General features: G+C 57.2%; 1 protein-coding gene across 2 annotated transcripts in view; it reads left to right on the forward strand.

Moving 5' to 3' along the window:
• Positions 1–19,548, forward strand: part of SLC39A11 (solute carrier family 39 member 11) — a 77,870-nt gene that overhangs the window by 41,303 nt on the left and 17,019 nt on the right. For both annotated transcript variants that reach the window (XM_082775177.1, XM_082775178.1), the window contains exons 6-7: positions 3,569–3,739; positions 17,677–17,746. In XM_082775177.1, the coding sequence (XP_082631303.1) occupies positions 3,569–3,739; positions 17,677–17,746 (241 nt within the window). The remainder of the gene's footprint in view (positions 1–3,568; positions 3,740–17,676; positions 17,747–19,548) is intronic.

A 19,548-nucleotide genomic window follows, 5' to 3' on the forward strand; every position in this document is an offset into this window, starting at 1 on the left:
CGCCGCTAATGCGAGCAGTTTTCATTAAGAAATAATCAAAACTAAAAATCCGTTTCACACGTTGATAAGGAGTCCGTTGGATTTTGTATTTTGCCAGCAGTTTAAGCCGTCCTCAAAGCCATTTATCTTGCTCCGGTGCTGGCTGCAGAGGATATGAAAAATGCAGCAGGCTGCACATACGTAATTAAACTTCTGGCAGAGTCTTTGCCCTGTGGCTTTACGAAGAAATTCAATAATGATAAATGGAGTAGAATATATAGAGGGGTTTTTGTGAACAAGATTTAGAATGGACGTGGCACAGATAATTATTTGCCTTATAATTGTCTTGGCGCCGTCCTTGCGAGGACCCCGATCTGATAGTGTCAGCTTTGTGTCTCTTTGAACCCCCCCCCTTGGTCCACTCTTATCGCTACTCCAGTGTGCTGCTGAGGCTTTCCTGACTTCCAGCCAAGCCCACGCTTAGCCACGATTCCTGTTTTGTTCCCCTTCCCCGGAGCTTGCCCAAGCTGCAGCGTTTCAGGCTGGCAGCCCTTGGGGTGCCGTATTTTGCCTCCCCGACCCGTGGGCGCAGAGCTGGCACCGCGCTCTGAGCATCGCTCCTCTGTAATTAGCCCTTTTTCCCTGCTGCAATTGGACACAAAACACGGTTTCTGCCATATGCAGCCTGCGGTCCTGCTGTTACACATCAGCAGGGAAAATTGTGCTCAGGTCGTCTCCCTGATGGCGGCGTCGCTGCCTTTTCCTGGGCTAATGCACGGATAATTTGCATGGAGTCGTTTTGCTGCTCAGATGGCGAATGCAAACTGGCCCCTGTGCTTCTCCTGCAGGAGCTGGCTCTGGTTTGTTTATTTCCCATAAACTTCCCCTTTTTTTCTACTGCATCCCGTTGGGCACCGTGGCTTTGCCGAGCCCTTTGGGGCCACGATCCCTTTGCAGGTGTGATTTTTGTCACGTTTTGGTGCGAGGAAGGGGCCGGATGCTTGGTCAGAGCCTTTCTCTGCTGGCTGGAGGGAAGGGGCCGGGGTCCTCGCCCATTTTGCAGCCAACTCCAAACGTGCATGTACGAAATCTGCTTTCCATCAACTTTTTATTTTATTTTTCGTTCAATAATATCACGCCGGCTGCTTCCAAGTGGGGAAAAAAAAAAAAAGCCTAATGCAAGTAATAGCTCTGTGCTGGGAATGAATTAGTATCTTAGCAGGTGGCAGGCTCGTGGTAAGCGAAGGAGCTGGCCCAGGCGTTGGCTTTCATTAGCGAGAGCCGTGAAATGAATCTCCTCTGGCAACTCGATAATGGTGAGAAAGGAACTCGACGGGAACTGTCAGCGGAGAGGGAATAGCTGAAACCTTATCAGGGATGCTACACGAGGAGCCTCGTGCTGGCCATGTGCTCCCTGCCCTGCTCCTCTGCGGACGTGGGGGCAGCTGCAGCATCCTGGGGTCGGTGTTCCCAAAGCTCTGGGTCCCCTGTGGCCCCTGGGGATATGGGATGAAACCATCTGCTCTCGCTGCTGGGGGTCCCAGCCCAGCAAAGCCCAGCAGAGCTGACTTCTGGCTTTCTTGCTGACTTCTCTCCAGTTCTCCTGGCCACGTGTTGAGCAAAACCTGCTTTTTTCTCTGTGAAAATTCACCCAGGGAGCGGAGATCAAAGCCTGGAAGAGGGGACTGGAAAGCTTTTGCTGTGACGGTGAAGCACCAGCAGTTCCCCTGCTCTGCCTTGCTGTGGGTGTCCTTGGGGACAGCTCGGTTTGGTGGTGAACCCATCAAATCCGGGGATGAGGAAAGGCAGCACAAAGCCCCATAAACCGCCAGCTGCAGGCACTGGGGATTTCGGTGGTGGCGCACATCATTTCTGTGTGCTGCAGGGCTCGGTTTTGACGGCTGTGGCAGCAGCACCAGGCAGCTGTGCCCCAGCTCGGGGCTTTGCGTGCTGCTTGGGGACACGGAGCACTTCTGGGCACCCCGACCAGTGCTGGCTGCCTCCTCTTCCCATGCAGAGAAAACCCTGCAAAGGGTGGCATTTCGGTGCTTGGATGTAAGCGCTCTTCCCCAAACATCACCCAAAGCATTCTGCCTCCTCCCTGGAAAGTCCTTCACCCCAGGGTCTCTACTGCATTTTAGGCTCCTTGTGGGATCCAGGGGACGTGTGCCGAGCTATGCAAGTACCCGTGGCCTGGCAGAAGAAGGAAATTTTATCCGTAAGGGGCTTTAGCCTCGCTTGTCCCCTTGCTGGGGGTCTGCTGTGCCGTGGCACAGCCACGCCAGCTCCTGCTGCCATGACCCAGGGTTTTTCAGCCTTTGCTCTGTTTTCTCAGTGCCAAAAATTGATAAACACTCGGATGCTTGAAGCTTGGCATTTCGTTTTCTGCGTTTTGAAGACCGCTTCAGAACGCCTTCAAGTGTCCATTTCTGTGTTTCAGGTGGCGAGCGGCGAGTTGCTGCCGCCACCCCTGCTCCCCCAAGGTGACCCCGCGCGTCAATTTGCATGAGTGCTCGTACGCTAAGGTTTTAATTGGCACTGCAAAGCACGCTCTGCACAGCGCGAGGTGACAGCGGGGCGTTCTGCTGCCTGCAAATGGCACGGGAAGGGGTTGGCGCTCAGTCAAAACGCTTTCAGACAGCTCCTTGCACCCTGCCTGCGAAAAGAGGCTCGGGGTGGGTGAGTCAAGGGACAGGAGGGGAGCAGTCGGGGAAGGGAATTACATAAATCCGCAGAGAGGGAATTACATTGTCTGAGTGTCAAACCTTCTTTACCACGGAGCTGTGCTGAGTAAGGTTCAGGAACCCGTGCGTGTCGTTCCGCGGCTCCCTTCGCCTCTCCAAGCCGCAGGTGAGCGGTGAGGGTCTCGTTCTCCATGAGCTTCATTGCAGTGCTCCCCGGGGCTGCTTCCACCCTTCCTAGCCCTGGCTGGGGCTCGGATTTAAGGGTCCGGTTTAAATACCTGGTTGAAAAGGAGCTGATGGTAATTGTCCTGCTGGGAGCAGAGGTCTTGGGGAGCCTGGCAGCCCGTGGTGACATGTCCCCGAACAGCAGTGACAGAGCGTTTGGTAGCAGTATAAATAGTCCTGGATGTGGCTCAGTGCTCCCTTCTGCGAGCAGGGTGAAATCAGAACGAAGGGATGGGGCTCTCCCTTATCCGTGGAGGAAATGGAGGTGCCAGCCTGAGCGGGGTGGCAGGGCAGGGGGACGGTGTGACCGTGGTCTGACCGCGGGTCCCCCAGCTGCTGCCCGCCGGCTCCGTCCCCATCGTCCTTGTCCCTGTGAGATGGGGGCCGCTGGTTTTGCAGGTGGGTGTGAGCCCTTTGGGTGATGCTGGGGAGCTGTAGAAGAGGAGAAATTTGTGCTCCATCTCAAAATGCCCCCATCCTGTGGGCTCTGCAGTCTGCACGGGGGGAACCCCCCTGCCCTAAGCTGACACAAAGCACGGGGGGACACCTTGCGCGCTCCTTTGGCCCAGCTGCTGTGGGTGTTTTTCCTTCTGTGTGCTTTTTCCTTTTGGGCGGGGAGGCAGGAGGCGTCCGTCTGTCACCCTCTCGGCTGACCCAGCTCTGTCTCTCTGTACCCTCAGACAAAGGTGAAAATGGGGAGCCGTACCAGAGGAGGAAGGGCGCAGGGACCAGCCCACCCGACGGCCCCCCGCCGTTCCCCGTGCCCAAGGACAGCTCCCCGATGGGCAGCAGCAGCAGCTGGAGGCGAATTCTGCTGATGATCCTCGCTATAACCATCCACAACATCCCAGGTGAGGCCCAGCTGTCTGTCTGTTCATCCATCTGTCCCTGCAGCCCCTTCCTAGAGGGGGCACTGAGCTGGTGCCACCCCGGGAGGATGCCACGGTGCCACTCGCTTTCCTCTCTCCTCCTCCTCACTGCTTGCAGATGGCACCGGGGTGCCTCGGGTGCCTTTTGCCGAGATCTCTCACATCGAGCTGTGCTATTTGCAGGGGGCTGGAGCGATGTAGGGTTTTGGCAGCAAAACCCCGTGCGAGGAGGGGCTTTGGGAAGGGTTTGCGGGCTTGCCGGTGCGTCCCGAACATCTGCAGCCTCGCTCTCCGCTGCCAGCCCGGGGTGGGCAGGAACTGTAAATCTGAGAGCATTTGGAGAAAGATGATGCCGAAAGACAATAAAATTCTGGTCTGTTATTTCTCTTCTGGTTTGTGTACCAGCAAGAGATGCATTTTAAAGCACTCCTGCTCTGCGGGAACACGCACAGTCGCAGCTTTCGTATTCAAGGGACGGAGTGTGCCAGTAGGTGGAAAACTGCAGAGCCAGGAGTCTCGGGCTGCTGGGCTCCGAGGCTACAAAAAACAGTGCAAGATGAGATAAATTTATAACAGCTGAGAACACTCAGCTGCTTTCTAGCTCTTGGTGATGCTGAAAGCAATATCAGGCAGCCTGTTCAAATGCTTTTGCGGGTTTGTCTCCCGTCCCTCCTGCTCTCCTTCCCTTTCTTCCCCTCTCCTTTCTTTCTCCCCTCTCAGCTCTGTCTCTCTCAGGTTGTAGCCTGAATGGAGGGGAAGGGGCTTTGGTCCATAACTGGGGTCTGTAAATTTGGGGAAGGATGGTGAGGACCTTCCAAAAAGCCGTGGTTTCCTAGCTGGCGTGAACGTGTGGCTTGTTGGCCAAGAGGCTGCTGTCGCGATCAGCTCAAGCTGCTCGGGAACAGGGCTGGCTCCTCCGTCAGCGCAGGGAAGGTGGCAGCTGCCTCGTGTTTTCTGATTTCGAGCGTGACTTTTATTCAGTGCCAGGGCACCGGCTTTAAATTCCACAGAGGCTCAGCTCCCCTGCTCCATCCTCGGTGGGAAGGCTCAGCTCCAGCTCTGCACTCCCAGCTCCGCGTTTCCCTTCGCAAGGGCACCCCCGGCTCGGAGTGACAGCAGGGAATCAAAACAAAGACGCAGCAGGCAGCCTGCTCTGTAGGGCTGGGAGAAACGTGGGCGTTCGTTCTCCTTGAGCATTCAGGAGCTGCCGTCCCTTCCAGCCTGGCTGTGCCTCGCTCGGCTCTTGGCAATAATTGCTTCGTTCCAGCCGGCGATCGCTTCCCGGAGCTTTTGGTGCTGTCTCGGGGTGCCCGTGTGGCTTTCACTGCCTGGATGTTGTGGGAGAGATTTCGGGGTACACCTGTACCTCCAGGCTTAACCTCTTGTAATTATTTGTGGATAGCTCAGCTGCCTTAATTCAGCTCCAGTATTGCCAGGGGAGGCAGGGGCACGGCAGAGGAGAACCTCAGCCATCTGTGGACACGGGGCAGCCCCTCGGCCCCTGCCCACAGCAGGGCTCACCCCTTCCCATGCAAGCAGCAGAGCAGAGTGGCCCTGTTCTCATTTTCACGGCGTGATGAGATCCTGGGGCTGAGTGTGAGGCTGGAGGGGATGGGGTGGGTGCCCGGGGGGCTCACCAGTGGCTGCCGCTGCTGGGGGCTCGGCAGCAGAGCTGAGCACCCAGAGGAGCCCCGTGCCGAGCTGTGTCCCTGTCCCCAAGCCCTCTGGCTGCTCCTGCTCCTCCTTCATTTAGCCCAGGTGCTGCCCAGGCTCTTACAGGAGTTACAGCCCCGCGGTGCACTTGCTGCAGACAACTCGGGAGCTTTCAATTAACCGCACACAAACACAGAAAAGGGGGAAAGCGCCCGCACCGAGGGAGCGGTAATTGGATTTCATCCTGCAAATGAAGTGCCAGGCAGCCCGGGGTGAGGAGCCGGGCTGCGTGCGCGTCGCGCCGCCTGGGGCTGTGTTGGCTGGGGATTCCTTTCGCTGTCGCAGGAAAAAGCAAGTTTTGAGGAGGAGCGAGCAAAAAGTGTCACCCGCGGCAGGCAGCTAACGACAGCGCGCTCCCGCTGGCTGCAGCGGCACCACGCTGACCTTTCGTCTCCAGCAGGAGCACAAAGCCACCCTCGGACTCTCGCAGAGCCTCAGAAATGCTCCTGCATCTTAAAGGTCACGGCGTTAAAAATTTATGTGCTGAGTGAGCACCGGGTCCTGAGCCCTGTCCTTCACCTGCTGCGTCCCGCGGGGGGCTCGGCACAACGGGGTCGGGGGCGCAGCGGGGTCTGGGGCGCAGCAGGGCTGCCTTGCATGCAGCACCAGACGCTGGTCTCAGCCTCGGGGTGGTCTGTGGGGTCCTGTGGGACAGAACCAGCCCCTTGCTTAACGCCCTTTCGCTCTGCCAGCACGGTGCCACCAGCTCCTGGCAGCACTCCCCGGCTCCGCTGAGGCCCCTGCCTGCGGCGCGGGGTTTGGAAACACTGTAATGCTCTCCCTCAATTACCATCCTCAGCAGCGGGGAGGCTGACACTATAATTAGTGCGGGCTCCCACAGCGTAATGGCACTGTGCTTAACGTGTCGGGCTGTGCAGCACGAGGAGCCGGGAGGGCGCGGGCTGAGCTGCTCCGTGCGAGCCCAGGATTTGGGATGCTCGGTGCCTCCCGGCCAGGCTCATGCTGCCACCTCTGCCCCCCCCCGAGGGCTCCCAGGGTTTTCTGCCCTCCCCAGTTCTTTGCAGAGCAAATCCCCCGGGGCTGAGCGATGGTCTGGTTGCTGCAGTGAGGAGGACACAGATGGAAGGGGGATGCTGCTCCCCTGCAGCATTTTACCCCCGAGCCTGAGCCCTGCCACGTCCCCGTTTGTGGTTTAAGTTCCCGCAGGGACAAGGGCTGGCCCTGGGAAGGCGCCAGCACTTTGGGGTGCTAAAAGCAAGGCATGCAGCTCCTTGTGGCACTGTGGGGTTAGCTGGGAAACCAAAGCCCTGAGCGATTTGTTGTGGTCCCCCCCCGCATCTCCCCCTGCTCCCCAGCACCGCGGGGAGCCCCGGGACGTCTCGCTGCCCACTGCAGCGCAGCGTGGAGATGGCTCAGCACCAGCACCAGCACCACGGCCATGGCTTTGCCCACGAGGTGAGACTTGTGCCGTGGCTGCCAGCTCCGGGCATCAGCTGCTCTCCTTCAGCACGGGCAGGGGGTGCTGGAGGGGGACTGGGCAGGGCTGGGAGCACATCCGAGCCTGCTGGAGCCCAGCCTTGAGCTCTGACTGCTGGGCGCGCTCCCCCTTGCCACGGCCAGCAGAGCGCTGTTTTTATTTACTCCGAGCCCCAGTTAGGGGTGAACACGTTTTGCTTTTTGGCAGTGCTCTGCCTTTCATTTCAGTCAAACTGGATGCCAGTTACTGTGCGGGCGAGGTAATTGAACGGAGGGAGCTGCCTCCTGCGTTCGGTTTGCGTTTGCTGGGTTCCGCAGGCAAGCAAAAGGTTTGCTAATTCACTCCAAAGCTGGGGCTGGCGATGTAAAGAATAAATTGATAATGACAAGAGATGCCAAACTGCAGAACATTGCTGCTAATTAATATTCATATATGCCAGCTTTAGTGGAACATTAATTATGTATTTAATCAAGCCCTGTTTATTCTGGTTCATCTTTGTACTTTAGGTGCTTGTTATGCTGAAGACTCGAAATTAATTGAAATGTTACTGGTGTATCGCAAATAACAATTAGCGAGGTGTGAGTTTAAACTCTTTTCTCTGTGCTCTCGCTCCCAAGGGAGGAGGGAAGGCTGCAGGATGGAGCCTCAGGGGTGTCCCGAGTGCAGGGCAGGCTCCTCACTTCGCTCTGCATCACTCAGAGGCACGGTGGCTGTTTCGGCTGGCTCTGCCCATTGCGTGCCCTGCTCGCCACCTCCACAGGGACCCCAGGAAGCTCTGCTGTGTGTGCAGGTGCTCAGAAAAGCACGTGCTGGTGTTCACGCTTTGCTCCTCTGCCAGGAAATGCATCCTTCACGTGCCCTGCAGATTCCGGAGGACTCGCCGAGCGCTCAGCCGGGTGGGGACCTGGCGAATGCAGTCCTACAGCAGGGGCTCAGCGCTGCCCCTGGGCTTCCTACAGCTCTGCTCAGAGCTGGCCATGGCAGCGTGCAGAAAGGGATGTCCTGAGTGCGTGGGGTTGGAGGGATTCTCAGCGTGGAAACGCCACAGGAGCCCACGTGCCTGCCCCTGACGTTGGAGATGGATGGGACCGAGCCAGGCTCTGCAGCCGGATTCCACAAATCCATGTTGCTCGCGGGGGTCTCTGGTGCACGGTGCCCCTGGTGCCTTCAGCTGCAGCCCGAGGCATTTTCCATCGGGCATCTGAAAGTTTGCAGCGGGCACGTGTGGGCAGCAAGGGGAAGAAGGGGAAGCCGCAGGTGTTTGCTCTGCCAGCTGGTGGAAACGCAGCGGTGCTCCGCCTCACTTTGCGCCGACGTTTTGGGAAATGGGCATCGGCACGCACAAGGGGAGGCTTCCAGCCAGGGTGACGTTGCTAAGGAAACCCAGCCTGAATTTCCTTTTTTTCTTTTCTTTCTTTCTTTTTTCTTTTTTTTTTTGGTGATGCTGTGGGGCCAGAGCAGCAGGCAGGCACCGTGCGGGCACCCAGTCCCTCCCCAAGGAGCTGCGCGCGGAGCCAGAGGAGCCAGTTCAGTTTTGCCCCAGCCCCGTCCTTTTTGCCCTAAAATACCTTGCGTTTCTGCATGCAGTCCCTTCACCCCGTGTTTGCTCCCTAATTCGATTTCTGCAATGTTTCTGCCTCAAGTGTCAAAGTTAAGCAGAGGTGTCTGGGAGGAAGCAAATTGGAGGCGGCAGCGGGAGCAGCCCCGCAGTGACGCCGTCCCCTGCTCGCCCTCCCGGTGCCCAAACCTCACGTGGAGCCACCTGAAGGTTTTTCTCCACTTCCCAGTACCAGAAACCAATTAACTGGCTGGATTTCTTTTTTTTTTTTTTGTATTTGATGGGAAGGAAAAAAGCAAGCACAGAAGTGTAAGGAGCAGTGAAGTGTGGGAGCTAAATATGGAACAAATGTGAAGGCACCGAGGAGAGGAGGGAAGAATTATTTCAGGGGCACAGCGGGGCACTGCTGCGGGCGAGAGAGGAGAGATTTTAAATGGAAAAAAAAAAACTTTCAGGTGGTGACATCTAGAAGGACAAATGAGCCTGCCAGGAAGCTGCACTGGGTCGGGGGGGCTCCTTACACCCCCAGGAGGTGGTGTTCAGGTTGGTTCCCATCTGGGACTGCGCGTGGTGAGGGGCTGCGCACAGACAGCAGTCCTTGGGCAGTGGCTCCTGGGGTCCCTCTCTCCCTGCCTGCTCAGGAGGGGAGATTTAGCCCCAAAACTTGTAGATCAGTGCTTGGGGTGGGGGTGAGATGATGACGGAGAGAAGGTGCAGCCAGGGCAGAGCAGAGGACGCGGCTTTGGAGCTCTCTGCTCTGCGTCATCGCCTGTCCCCGAGGGAGGCGCAGGGGCTGGCAGTGAGATGTTTTTGTCCTGAGGAAACCGGGGAAGGAGGGAAGTCTGCAAAAAGGCCTGGTAAACGTCAAAATGATTTGAAGCATCCTCGTTTGCAGCTTCACCTGGGAAGGAGAATGGTGCAGCTGAAGGCCTGCAGGCCAGACAGTGTGAAACCCTCCCACTGCCCTCTGCAAGGTGGGCTTTGGCTGGGGAGAGCTCTGCTGGCGAGAGCTGCCCGCTTTGCCTCGGGGCGCTGTCTTTTCTTTACTGCTTCCCACAGCTTGAGCCGTTTTTTCCCCGTCCTTTTATGTGTCTCCTGCTTTATGACCGTCTGGGGGAAGAGGAGCAGACGGCGCCCTTCGGTTCTGGTACTTGGCTGCTGGGCGTTTGTGCGCCTGCTGTGCCGCTAGCACCGCACATGGCAGCTTCATCCCCGAGCACAGGCAGAGCTGCTGTCATCCCGCTTAGTGGCAGCACGGCCACGGGCAGCTTCACGGTGAGCTTTGTCCCCGTGTCCCCCTGGGGTGGCGTGACACATCCTGGGTGTCCCTGCGCGAGATGCTGCCTTGCTTGCGGTGGCCGGGTCTGACGCGGTCCACAGGAGGGTGCCAGGTAGGGTGCTGGGGGCTGCAGCTTTAAAAACAACCCAGCAAAATCCACCTGGAGCTCATCAGACCCAAACCAGCGCCGGGGTTTTCTGTCAGGGCGCACGCAGATGTTGGGTGGGTGCAAGGACACAAATTGCCCTTGGCCGAAGGGGAGGGTATGGAGAGGGTGTGTGGGTGGCTGTGGCTGCACAGAGGTTGTGTGCTGGGCTGTCAGAAGGGTGTCAGAGGGCTGGGACAATTGGATTTCCTGGCTGGTTACTCTGTCATTAACAAACCTGATTGAATTCGCTCTCCTGGGACAGGAGCTTAGCCTCTGGAGAGGAGGCTGGGGCAGTGAGTGTGGTACCGCAGCTCAATTATTAAACCAGCAAAAAACGCGGTTATCTATATGGATAATTCTGAGATACATTAAGAGTTTGCAACCTTCATTTTGCGTTAGGGCTTTTTGGTGGTCTGTAGGCACTGACAATGTGTCGTGGTTGCTGAATTTAACGTACGTGCAGCTCTCCCTGCTTCAGCAGAACGTGAGGCTGGGAGGAAGCCTCTGCGCACGCATCCCTCCGAACCGTGGGCTGCCTCCCAGTGTCCCTTCTACTTCTCATGTTCCTCCTGATGATTATTCTCAGAGCACCTCGGTTTTGTGTTGAGCAAGGAAAAGGAGAAGGGGGAGATTGGCTCAGAGCTTGAATTTCTGAGAATGGGGTGAAAGGGAGGCCGAGGGAAGGTGCCCGTGCGCACGGCTGGCACCTCGTGCATGCTCTGCGCCTGCAGCAGCTCGGGGGAGCTCAGCTCTGCCGAGGGGAGCAGAGCAGAGGCAGGACCCAGAGCAGGGACAGCCACGTGCTGGGGGCACCCGCGGCGTTGTACGGCCGTGACTCAGCTGTGATCCCGCACAGCTCGCTCCGGTAAAGGTTGCTTGAACCTTTCATTAACCCCCCGGTAATTGCAGCTTCACCAAGACGTGCTTTGACACTGGCAGGGATCAAGCACCTCGATGAGTGGGAAGCACTTGATCGGGGCTGTTACGCTTCTTCGTGGGCTGCAGGGTGCCGGGGGTGCCCCGCTGTGCCCCGCGTGGTGACGTGCCACCAGCACGGTGCCGTGGGGAAGCAGCGTGTGGATAAGAGCCCGAATTTGATGGAATTCCCTGCATTACACGGACACGCTCGGTGAGACCTGATGTGCAGCCTGCGAGGCAGCTCGTCGCCCCGTGGGGATCAGGGGGGCTCTGGCCCCAAAGGCTGGGGACGTGTGGGCACGGTGGCAGCGAGCCGCAGGTCGCTGGTGCCCCGCTGGCTGCGGCTCATATTTCCAAAACTCATTTGTAGGCAGACACCTGGAAAGCCAGCGGAGAATGATAATGTACATTTATCTCTGCGGCATCGTTTTCAGTCGACGATCAGCGTTTTGTAAAAGGTAACAGCCACAAAGGTGACAAAAGCCAATTAAATACAGCGCTTTCACCAGCTGCGATGAAAATGTGCAGAAATATGCATGTGGAAGCTCTTTTTTTTTTCCTTTCTTATCCCCATCAGATCTTTCAGGGCTGTTGCATTAAATATCCGTGAGCAGCGGCCCGAGAAATCGTTTGCGTGCTAGCAAATGAAACATTAAATACCAGTGATGGATTCGGGTTGGTGGTGCCAGGCAGGGCGTGTGGTCGGTCCCTGCTTTTGGGGTGGTTCTGGGTTATTAGCTCGGAAAGGGGTTCGTTCACCCAGAGCCACGTCTTTGTGCTGGAGCTTTAGGATGTCGGGCAGTTAATTCTTTCCAACGAGGTCCCTCGTTTGTAAGCCCTGGGCTGCGGGTGGCACATTTTTAGCTGTTGCTGCTCAGTGCTTTGCAGTCAGGATTTGTTCCGAGTCGTTCTGCTTTGGGGAAAGGGGAGAGAAAAGAGGAGCAAGATGGGATGTGGATGGTTTGGCTCCTGTGGGGTAACTCAACAGGAGGCACGGGGGAATTGCCTCATCCTACCCAAATTTCACCCTGTTTAATGACCCTATTTAATGTACTTTGGGCTGCTTTTTCCAGTATCTGTTGTCATCAGGCACCCGTGGCTGTCCCGTGTTGCATCCCACCAGGTTTTCTCTGAGCTCAGCCTCCCGGGTCCCTTCTGGTTCCGCTGCTTTAAACCCAAACACTTCACCCAGAGCTGTTCTACACGGGCGGGCACAGCTACGCTCTACAAAACCCAATTCTGCGTTTTTTTTTTCCACGCAAAACTCCTGTGAAATTGCCTGGCATCCCCCAGATAAGGCGCTGGGATGGGATTGCAGCTTACAACCCCCTTTAATGACGGGTGGCTCCGCGGCGTCGCGCGCAGCAGCGGCTTTTATTTCCTTGGTGTCAGCCCTGGTGCCGAGCACCTGAGCAGCGGGGATTTGGGCTGTTTGTTTTTCCAGGTGAGGGGAGGCTCGGTCCTGCCACCCATCTGCTGCTTGCCAGCGATGTGCAGCTGGGATCAGACCTCTCCATGGATCCCTGGAGGCAAAGCTGTCCACTGGGCTTTGTCCTGTGCCGTGCACGTGGTGGAACCGAGCTCTCTGGGTGCGTTTCAGCTCCTTGCAGCTCACGCAAAACGTGGGGGGCTTCGCTCCTGGGGGTCCAGCTCCCTGTTTGCCAAAGGCAGCAGTCCCTGCTCCCGCAGCTGGGAGGTGTCACAAGGATGTTAACGAGAGCAGAAGAGGAGCAAGAGGAGAGTTGGCTTCCCAAAAAGTCTGAGCAGCTCCTGGGGTGGTACCGAGTCACTGCTCCCCCGCATCCACATCCTTCTCTCCTGCTGAGGACCGGCTCTGTCCCCTTCTGCACCACGCCACCCTTTTTTTGCCCCTTTTATTTCACCCTCCCCTGTCCATTCCTGCTTTGGAGGGTGGCTGTGTGCATCCCGGGCTCCTGCAATGCTGATTTTATTATTTCCTGCTGGAGATCTGGGCTGTGGTCTTTCGGGGAGCCTTAGCATCCCCATGCTCCCGGGGCACGGAGAGGTGTTTTGCATGCATGGATTTTCCTGCTGCACTTTTCAGACAGCCACGTTAGGACCCTGGGGTCTGTGCTAGATGTGCCCACTCTGACAACCCAGGCTTTGGGGGAAAAGCACGGATTTTGAGGAGTGAGAGTGGTGGGAAGCAGCGCTGTGTGCGTGCGTGGGGCTAGGCGAGGCTGCCTCCCAGCATCTGCAGGCTTGGTGTCTCAAATGCAAAGGGAGATTCACTGCTCTCGAGCTCAAGTTCAAAAAGGAAAGAAGTCTCTCTAAAACTGCTTTAACCTCCTGCTCGCTGCTCTGAGGATGGGGAATGTGTGGAGATGTGAAAATGACTGAAATGTGGTAATGCCCGCGCTTTCCTTCGCAGTAATGGCAAAAAGATGTTCTCTAGTGGGAATGGGAGGAAAAACTGAGAGTTTGAGTAGTGGAGACGGGGACACACTTAAACTCTCTTAGAAATACAAACCTCATTACAGCAGGATTAATTTTCCACGAGGAGCTTCCAGTTCTTCAAAGGCCAGATGAATAATTGACGACGTGCTGGCATCCGTGGCACCTTCCGAAGGGAAGCGCCTTCGTTCGGCGACCCGGGAGGATTTTCTTTGCCGGCCCTGGCAGGAGGAGAGGTCCGAGAGCTCTCACAGCTCCCTGCGTGCTCCTTTCCTGGGGGGGCCGTGCTGCATCCCGGCAGTTTTCTGCACTCCATCCCCGGCAGTTTCCTGCAGGTGTGTTTTTCGGAAGGCGCCGTGCCGAGCGCATCCTCCCGGGGAGCGGAAGGCACGGGAGGAGCGAGCAGAAAGCAGGTGCCAGCACGAAACGACGAGTGGAAAAGGCAGCGATGTTAATACACAGCCCGTGCTTTGTGTTTCCTTGTGAAAAAAAAAAAAAAGAAATTTCAGTCTTTTAGGCGGTGTTTGTCCTGCAGAGACCTGGCAGAGGAGCAGCTCCCGTCCCGAGCAGCTGGGGGCTGGAGCAGTCGCAAGGCTCAGGTTTGGCTTTGTGCAAACCATCCCCGTCCCCGGCCCCTCCTGTCCCTTGGCCAGTGCCCTCTGGGAGACAAAGGTGCACCAGGAATATCCTTCAGTCCACTGGAGGTTTTTAATTTTTAAACATTGCAACAGGATATTGCTCCCTACCTCCAGCCTGTGCTTGTTTTTCTGCTCTTTAAGGCGTGTAAGAATAACAAATAACTGGGGTTAATTTGCTTGCTGCTGTGATTTGTGGAGGCTCTGTGAGAGATGCTCGCTGTTCTGTAGTTTGGGTTTTGGGGGGATCCGGAGGACTTTTACCTTTTGCTTGCTCTTTGTGAGCTGGTCTTCCCCTGGGGATTACACCTGGCATCCCGTGGTGCTGTGAAGCTCATTTCATGCTTGGAAACGAAGCTGGAAACAGCAGGAGCCGAGTGAGATCCCGAGGTGGCCCTGGGCTGGCACCAGGCTCGGGGCTGCCCTGGCTCGTGTGCCACCACGGGGCTGCTCCGGGGAGCAGCAAGGAGAGGTCCAGGTCCCGGTTTCACCTCGTAAGCCGCAGTGAATAGGATTTAAAGCAGCACTTGGTTTCATTTCCCCCGGTTCTTTCAGCTCGCCGAGCTCGTAGGGGCTTGTGCAATGCATGATAAGGGAGAGGTCTGAGGGATGCAGTAAGCCATCCCGCTTTCAAGCTAATCCTTTGAACTTTAAAGCTGCCGTGGCTTTTTCCTCCTACAGGCATCAGCAAGCGGCCGTGCCGGCGCCCTGCTGAGGAGGGGTGGGGGCTCTGATCCCTGCGAGATGCCTTATCAGGTTAAAACGCCTTGGATGGTAAAGCCGAGGAAGTCCAAGAGAGGCAAAATCCCCTCGTTTAGCTGAAACGGGAGCATTTTCCTGCTGGGCTGGGATCGGTCACAATTCTGGTTCTGCTTTCTGCAACCCCACAAAGGGGCTTCTGCCTCACCCTGCGGGGAGCAGCAGTCCCTCAGTAGCGGTCCCTTGGTCATTGGGGATTGTCTGGGATCTGTTTCCTTCGGGAACTCTGCCCCAGCAGTCGGACAGGCAATATTTAAAGCCTGATGAAGCCCCAAAGCAGGGCTCAGGGCTGAATTCCCAGCAGGTAACGAGAGGGCTCTCCCCCAGCCACATCAGCGCCCCGATGTCCCTCAAATCATTCACACGACCACCACGTGCTGGTTGATTCAGAATCATGACCTCCCTTTTTGTGCCTTTACCACCCCGAGGAAGCCTCTCAGGCTGTTTATAATCTGGGGACGTGCAAAACACCCGAGAGGGGGGCTGCAGCCGGGGGCTGAGCCTGCCGCGAGCTCCGAGCGTGGGCAGGCTGGCAGCGAGCCTCGCGGCGGCTTCCCCCGATTCCTTTGTGAGCAGGTTGGCTGCTCCACGAGGCTTCGGGGCTGACGTCTTCTTTTTGGAGAGCCCATCCCTGTGGCTCCGAAGCCTCCGAGTTAGGGTGTGATGCTGGCAGGCTGCGCCAAGTGCCGTGGCTGAAACAAGCGGCTGCGGCACGGGCCCCGTGGCACCTGCTGGGTGCACCCGGAGCCTTTCCGAGCCTCATCAGCCCCCACACCACATGTGGGGTCCCTGCTGGATCCGTACGGAGCTGCTGAGCTCCCCTCTGTGCTGCCTCTTGGCTGGGCTAAAGCGAATTTCTCCACCATAGCCTGGATGGTGCCGTGTCTGCGGCTTGTGCCGGCATGGGGTCACCATCCCCTAGGTGATTCCTGGCTGTATTTGTCCTACCCCAGCTCTTTCCCCTCTCCTGGGAAACAGGAGCTGGATGAACCCGGGACCTGACACAGCTCTGTCACCTTTCCCGACCGTGCTGCAGCTCCCACCATCGCTGCCTCTCCCTCCCCGAGCAGGCGGCTCCCCACGCGCCATCTGTTGATTTTCCCCGCCCGTCATTTGTTTCCGTATAGATGGGATTTGTGCTTCCATTCATCGTGCTGCTGAGCTGCCTATTCCACGAGGTTCGCCGTACAGCAGGGCGAACCGCCGTGGTTTTTCCGCTCCGTCTAAGCTTTTCTCGTTATTTACCCAAATTAGCGCTCTCGGCCTTTTTGAATTTTGCTCTCTGGGCGAGTCTCACTTCAGAAGAAATGTTGCGGGGGAGCCGTGCCAGCTCCCTTCGTGCGGAGCTTCTTTGTGTCCTCACCGCAGCCATTAAGTGTCCTGAAAAAGCTCTTCCCCTTCTCCCCTCCTGCAGGTCGCCGCGTGAACGCCGAGCGTGCAAAACCATCACCAGCTGCAGGTGCAAAGCTTTTGGCACTCGCTGCCTGCCCCTGGCTCTGGGGCTGCTCCTGCATCCTCCAGGAGGGTGCTTTTGGGGAGCACGAGGGCTTTGCACGAGCACTTTGTGCTTTGCACGAGCACTTTGCGTTTGTGCTTTGCGTTTGTGCTTTGCACGAGCACTTTGCACAAGCACACATCTCCCCTGGCACCACCACGTGCCTGGGCTGCCCTGGCTGTTTTACTGGTGGAGTTATCGTCCAGCCGTGGTGTTTTAGGGACGCTCAGGATTTAGGGACCTGCACGTAGGGTTTTGGTTCTCGGGGCCGTGTTCCCCGTCTCCATCCTAAGCCTCGGCACCGAGCTCGGATCTGGGCTCCGGGGGCTTGTGGCGCGTTGTGACTCCGGGAGCAGAGGATGCAAATGCTGATAAGGAGAGTCGGCGCTGCCTTTTGTGGGGTGTTTCCAAGGCAACTGGAAATCCAGAAGACCACAAACATTACACAGGCCTGTTCCTCTGAGACCTCGTCCTGGAGCGCACAGGCACGCGCCGTGGGACTTTCAACCTGTCTGAAGGTGCCTCCGAGCAGTCCCTGCTGCCCCCTGCGTGGCTGTCGGAGCAGGTAATTGCCTCCTGGAAGGCTGGCGAGCCCTCTCCAGCATCCAGCCACGCAAACGGGTTCGTTTTTCATCCTGGATTGGTTCCCCCCCGCCTGACTGGGAGGGGAGCGATGCCAGAAAAGCTGCAGGAACAAAGCCTGAATTTCCAACAGAGGCAGACGTGGCAGCGTTTGGACACCTCCTTCGAAGGAGGGGTTCTCTGGGAGGTTCGAGGGAGCTGTTCCAGCACCAGGAGGGTCAGAAAAGTTTCAGAGGGGGAGCAGAAAGGGCAAGGAGGGAGCGGGGAGGATGGGGAGGGCTTGCCCTGCCCCGTGCCCTGGTTCCACCTCTGGCTCTTTCCTCTGGGGCTGGCTGTGATGTCTTGCAGAGTTTGGGTTTCCTCCTGCCTTTTGGACTGTCTGTAAAGGCGGCGTGCCCAAATTTCGGCACAGGACACAGAAATCTCTTGCTGGGAGCCTGCTCCTGGATGATCATCACCCCCGGGGCTGTAAGGAGAAGTTTTTTTCTCTCCTGCAAAGCTCCCTCATGGCACCGCGTTGTGCACGGCTCTGCGGAGGGCTTTGCCCAGCCTCAGCCTTTATGTGGGTGTTTTGCTCTGCTCTGCTCCTTATCAAAATGGCATTTTAGCTGCTGGGCATTGTGTTTTTTTCCTGTCCCATGCAAATACAGAAATCTCTGCTCTGTGTGAGCTCCCCAAGAGACCCCTGCGCTGTGTCGGGTTCACAGTGGGAGCACGAATCTGCGTGCCCAGAGCTTCCCATCACCGTGCTGGGGTCTGTGGCACCCCCATGGCGTGGTGCAGATCCACCCTCATCGCTCAGACAGCTATCAGGTGGATCTGCAAAGAACTTGGATTAAAATGAGAGGGGTGATGAGCTGACCCGGGGCTCTGCTCCCCTGCCTGTGCTGCTTTGCTCTCCGTTTGAGGGCAGGAGGAGGGACGGCCTTGGGGCTGCTGCAGGATCTGACCGTGGTGTTTTTTCTCCTTCCCGTTTCAGAGGGCCTGGCCGTGGGCGTTGGATTCGGGGCTGTTGGAAAATCAGCATCTGCCACCTTCCAGAGCGCCAGGTAAGGCACAACGCCGCTCCTGCACCACGTGTCAGAGGTTTTGTGCCCGTCTTCATCTCCTGGAGGTTGTCTCCTGTCTGATGCACACGTGTGGGCAGAGGGGGCAGGAGGAGTTCCCGTTGCAGATGAATTTTTGAAGCCTCTGTGCTTGTCAGGTGGGGAAAAACCCTTCTGTCAGTGATGCCTGGTGTCTGAAATGGTTTTGTTTCTGCATCGCTGGGCGGATAAATGGTGCTGGAAAAAGGGATGGAAAGGAGGCAGGTTATAGCAGCTCCGTTCCTGCTGCTTCTGGGGGCTGAACCAGCACGAGGGGGCAGGGAAATGTTTGCTGGGCAAGTGCCTTAGGGCCAGCAGTGAGAGTTTAAAGGTGACAGCGAGCAAGGACGAGCGGTGGTGGTGCAGGTAAGGATGAAATGAGGACGCCTGGTGAGAATTGGAGCCGCAGGAGCTGCTTGGCTCTGGAATTGCTGCTGGCACCCCATGGGTTGGATGCAGCACCCTCCTGTGGGTGCCTCTCTGTGAGTTTGGGGCTGCTGAGGGGCTGCTGGCCTCACAAAGAGAGGCAGGGAGGTGCGCACAGCGCTCCGTGCGCTCTCACCGAGTGCTTTTATTTTTCTCTTTGAATTTTATCTCTGAGGCTTGTTTCCTAGACCTGCATTATAATGTATTTAGGGCGGCGGGGGGGGACGCGGTGTGTTCAGCCTGATCAATGCCCTTCCCAGCCCCTCTGGCAGGCGATGGAAGCACAGTTGTGTGTCAGCCACCTCCGTGCTGCCAGGTGAGATCTGAGGGACCCCAGGGCTGCGTGGGGAGCCTCAGCCACCCCCCCAGGCTGTCAGCATCCCCTGCCGTGTTCACAAAGACCAAGCAAAGAGGCAGAACCTGGAAGGGACAGGAGCAAAGCGAGCATGTGGCTTATGCCCCTGGCACCTCTGCAGTGGATGGGGACCCCACCGAGGGCACGGGCTGGTGCTGGCCACGCTGCCCCGGGCGAGCACCCAGATCTGCGCTGAGCACGGCACAATATGCCAGCCCCAGCAGCCACATTTCCCTAACCTTTCGCAATAAAAGGCTGCTCAGAAAGTCTGCAGAGGCTCCAGAGATGCTGGAACAAAAGGACACTTTTTCTCAGCTGCTCGGCGAAAGCTCAGCAGGCAGAAGCAGCTGGCTCTTTCTCTGTCTTTCCAGCAGCATTAATCATGTCAGATGAAAGGTGGGGTCTGGACCGGGAAAATACCAGCGCAAATTTTGTCAGCTGCGAGAGGAGACAAAATAACTTGCTTGCCATCAATCTGTCTATCATTGTCAGCTGCGGGCAGAACAAAAGTCGCTTCGCGTGGCTTCTCCTCCGGGAAGCTGCTTGCGAATATCCAGGAATAAAGAGTTGTTGTCGCCAGCTCTCGGAGAGGCGAGCGGTGTGGGGTCCCCGGGGTGCCAGGGACAAAAGGGGACAAAGCCCCAGGGTCTGTGGGGCCACGAGAGATGTGACAGGGACGTGAGCACCCCAAAACTGCAGGAGAGCAGAGCAGCTCTGGCCCAGCCCAGCTTTGCCCCTCTCTGCCCAGCACTTGAGTTGTTCCAGTTTGAGTACCAAGCGCGTGGGATCGCGGCTTGGAAACCTGGTGAGATGGCCCCGCTGCGTTACAGGGCTTAAAAACCAGCTCAAACCCAACACGATTCCACCTCTAACGTGAGAAACGGAGGGAAATCTGACACATTTGAAGAGGAAATTGCCCAAGGTCAGCCCTGGCACTGTGGGGACGTGACAGCAATGCCCTCCCTCGTGTCCATTACGTTAAAAA

This window comes from Aythya marila (assembly GCF_965140915.1).
Source record: "Aythya marila genome assembly, chromosome: 18".
Classification (NCBI taxonomy): domain Eukaryota; kingdom Metazoa; phylum Chordata; class Aves; order Anseriformes; family Anatidae; genus Aythya; species Aythya marila.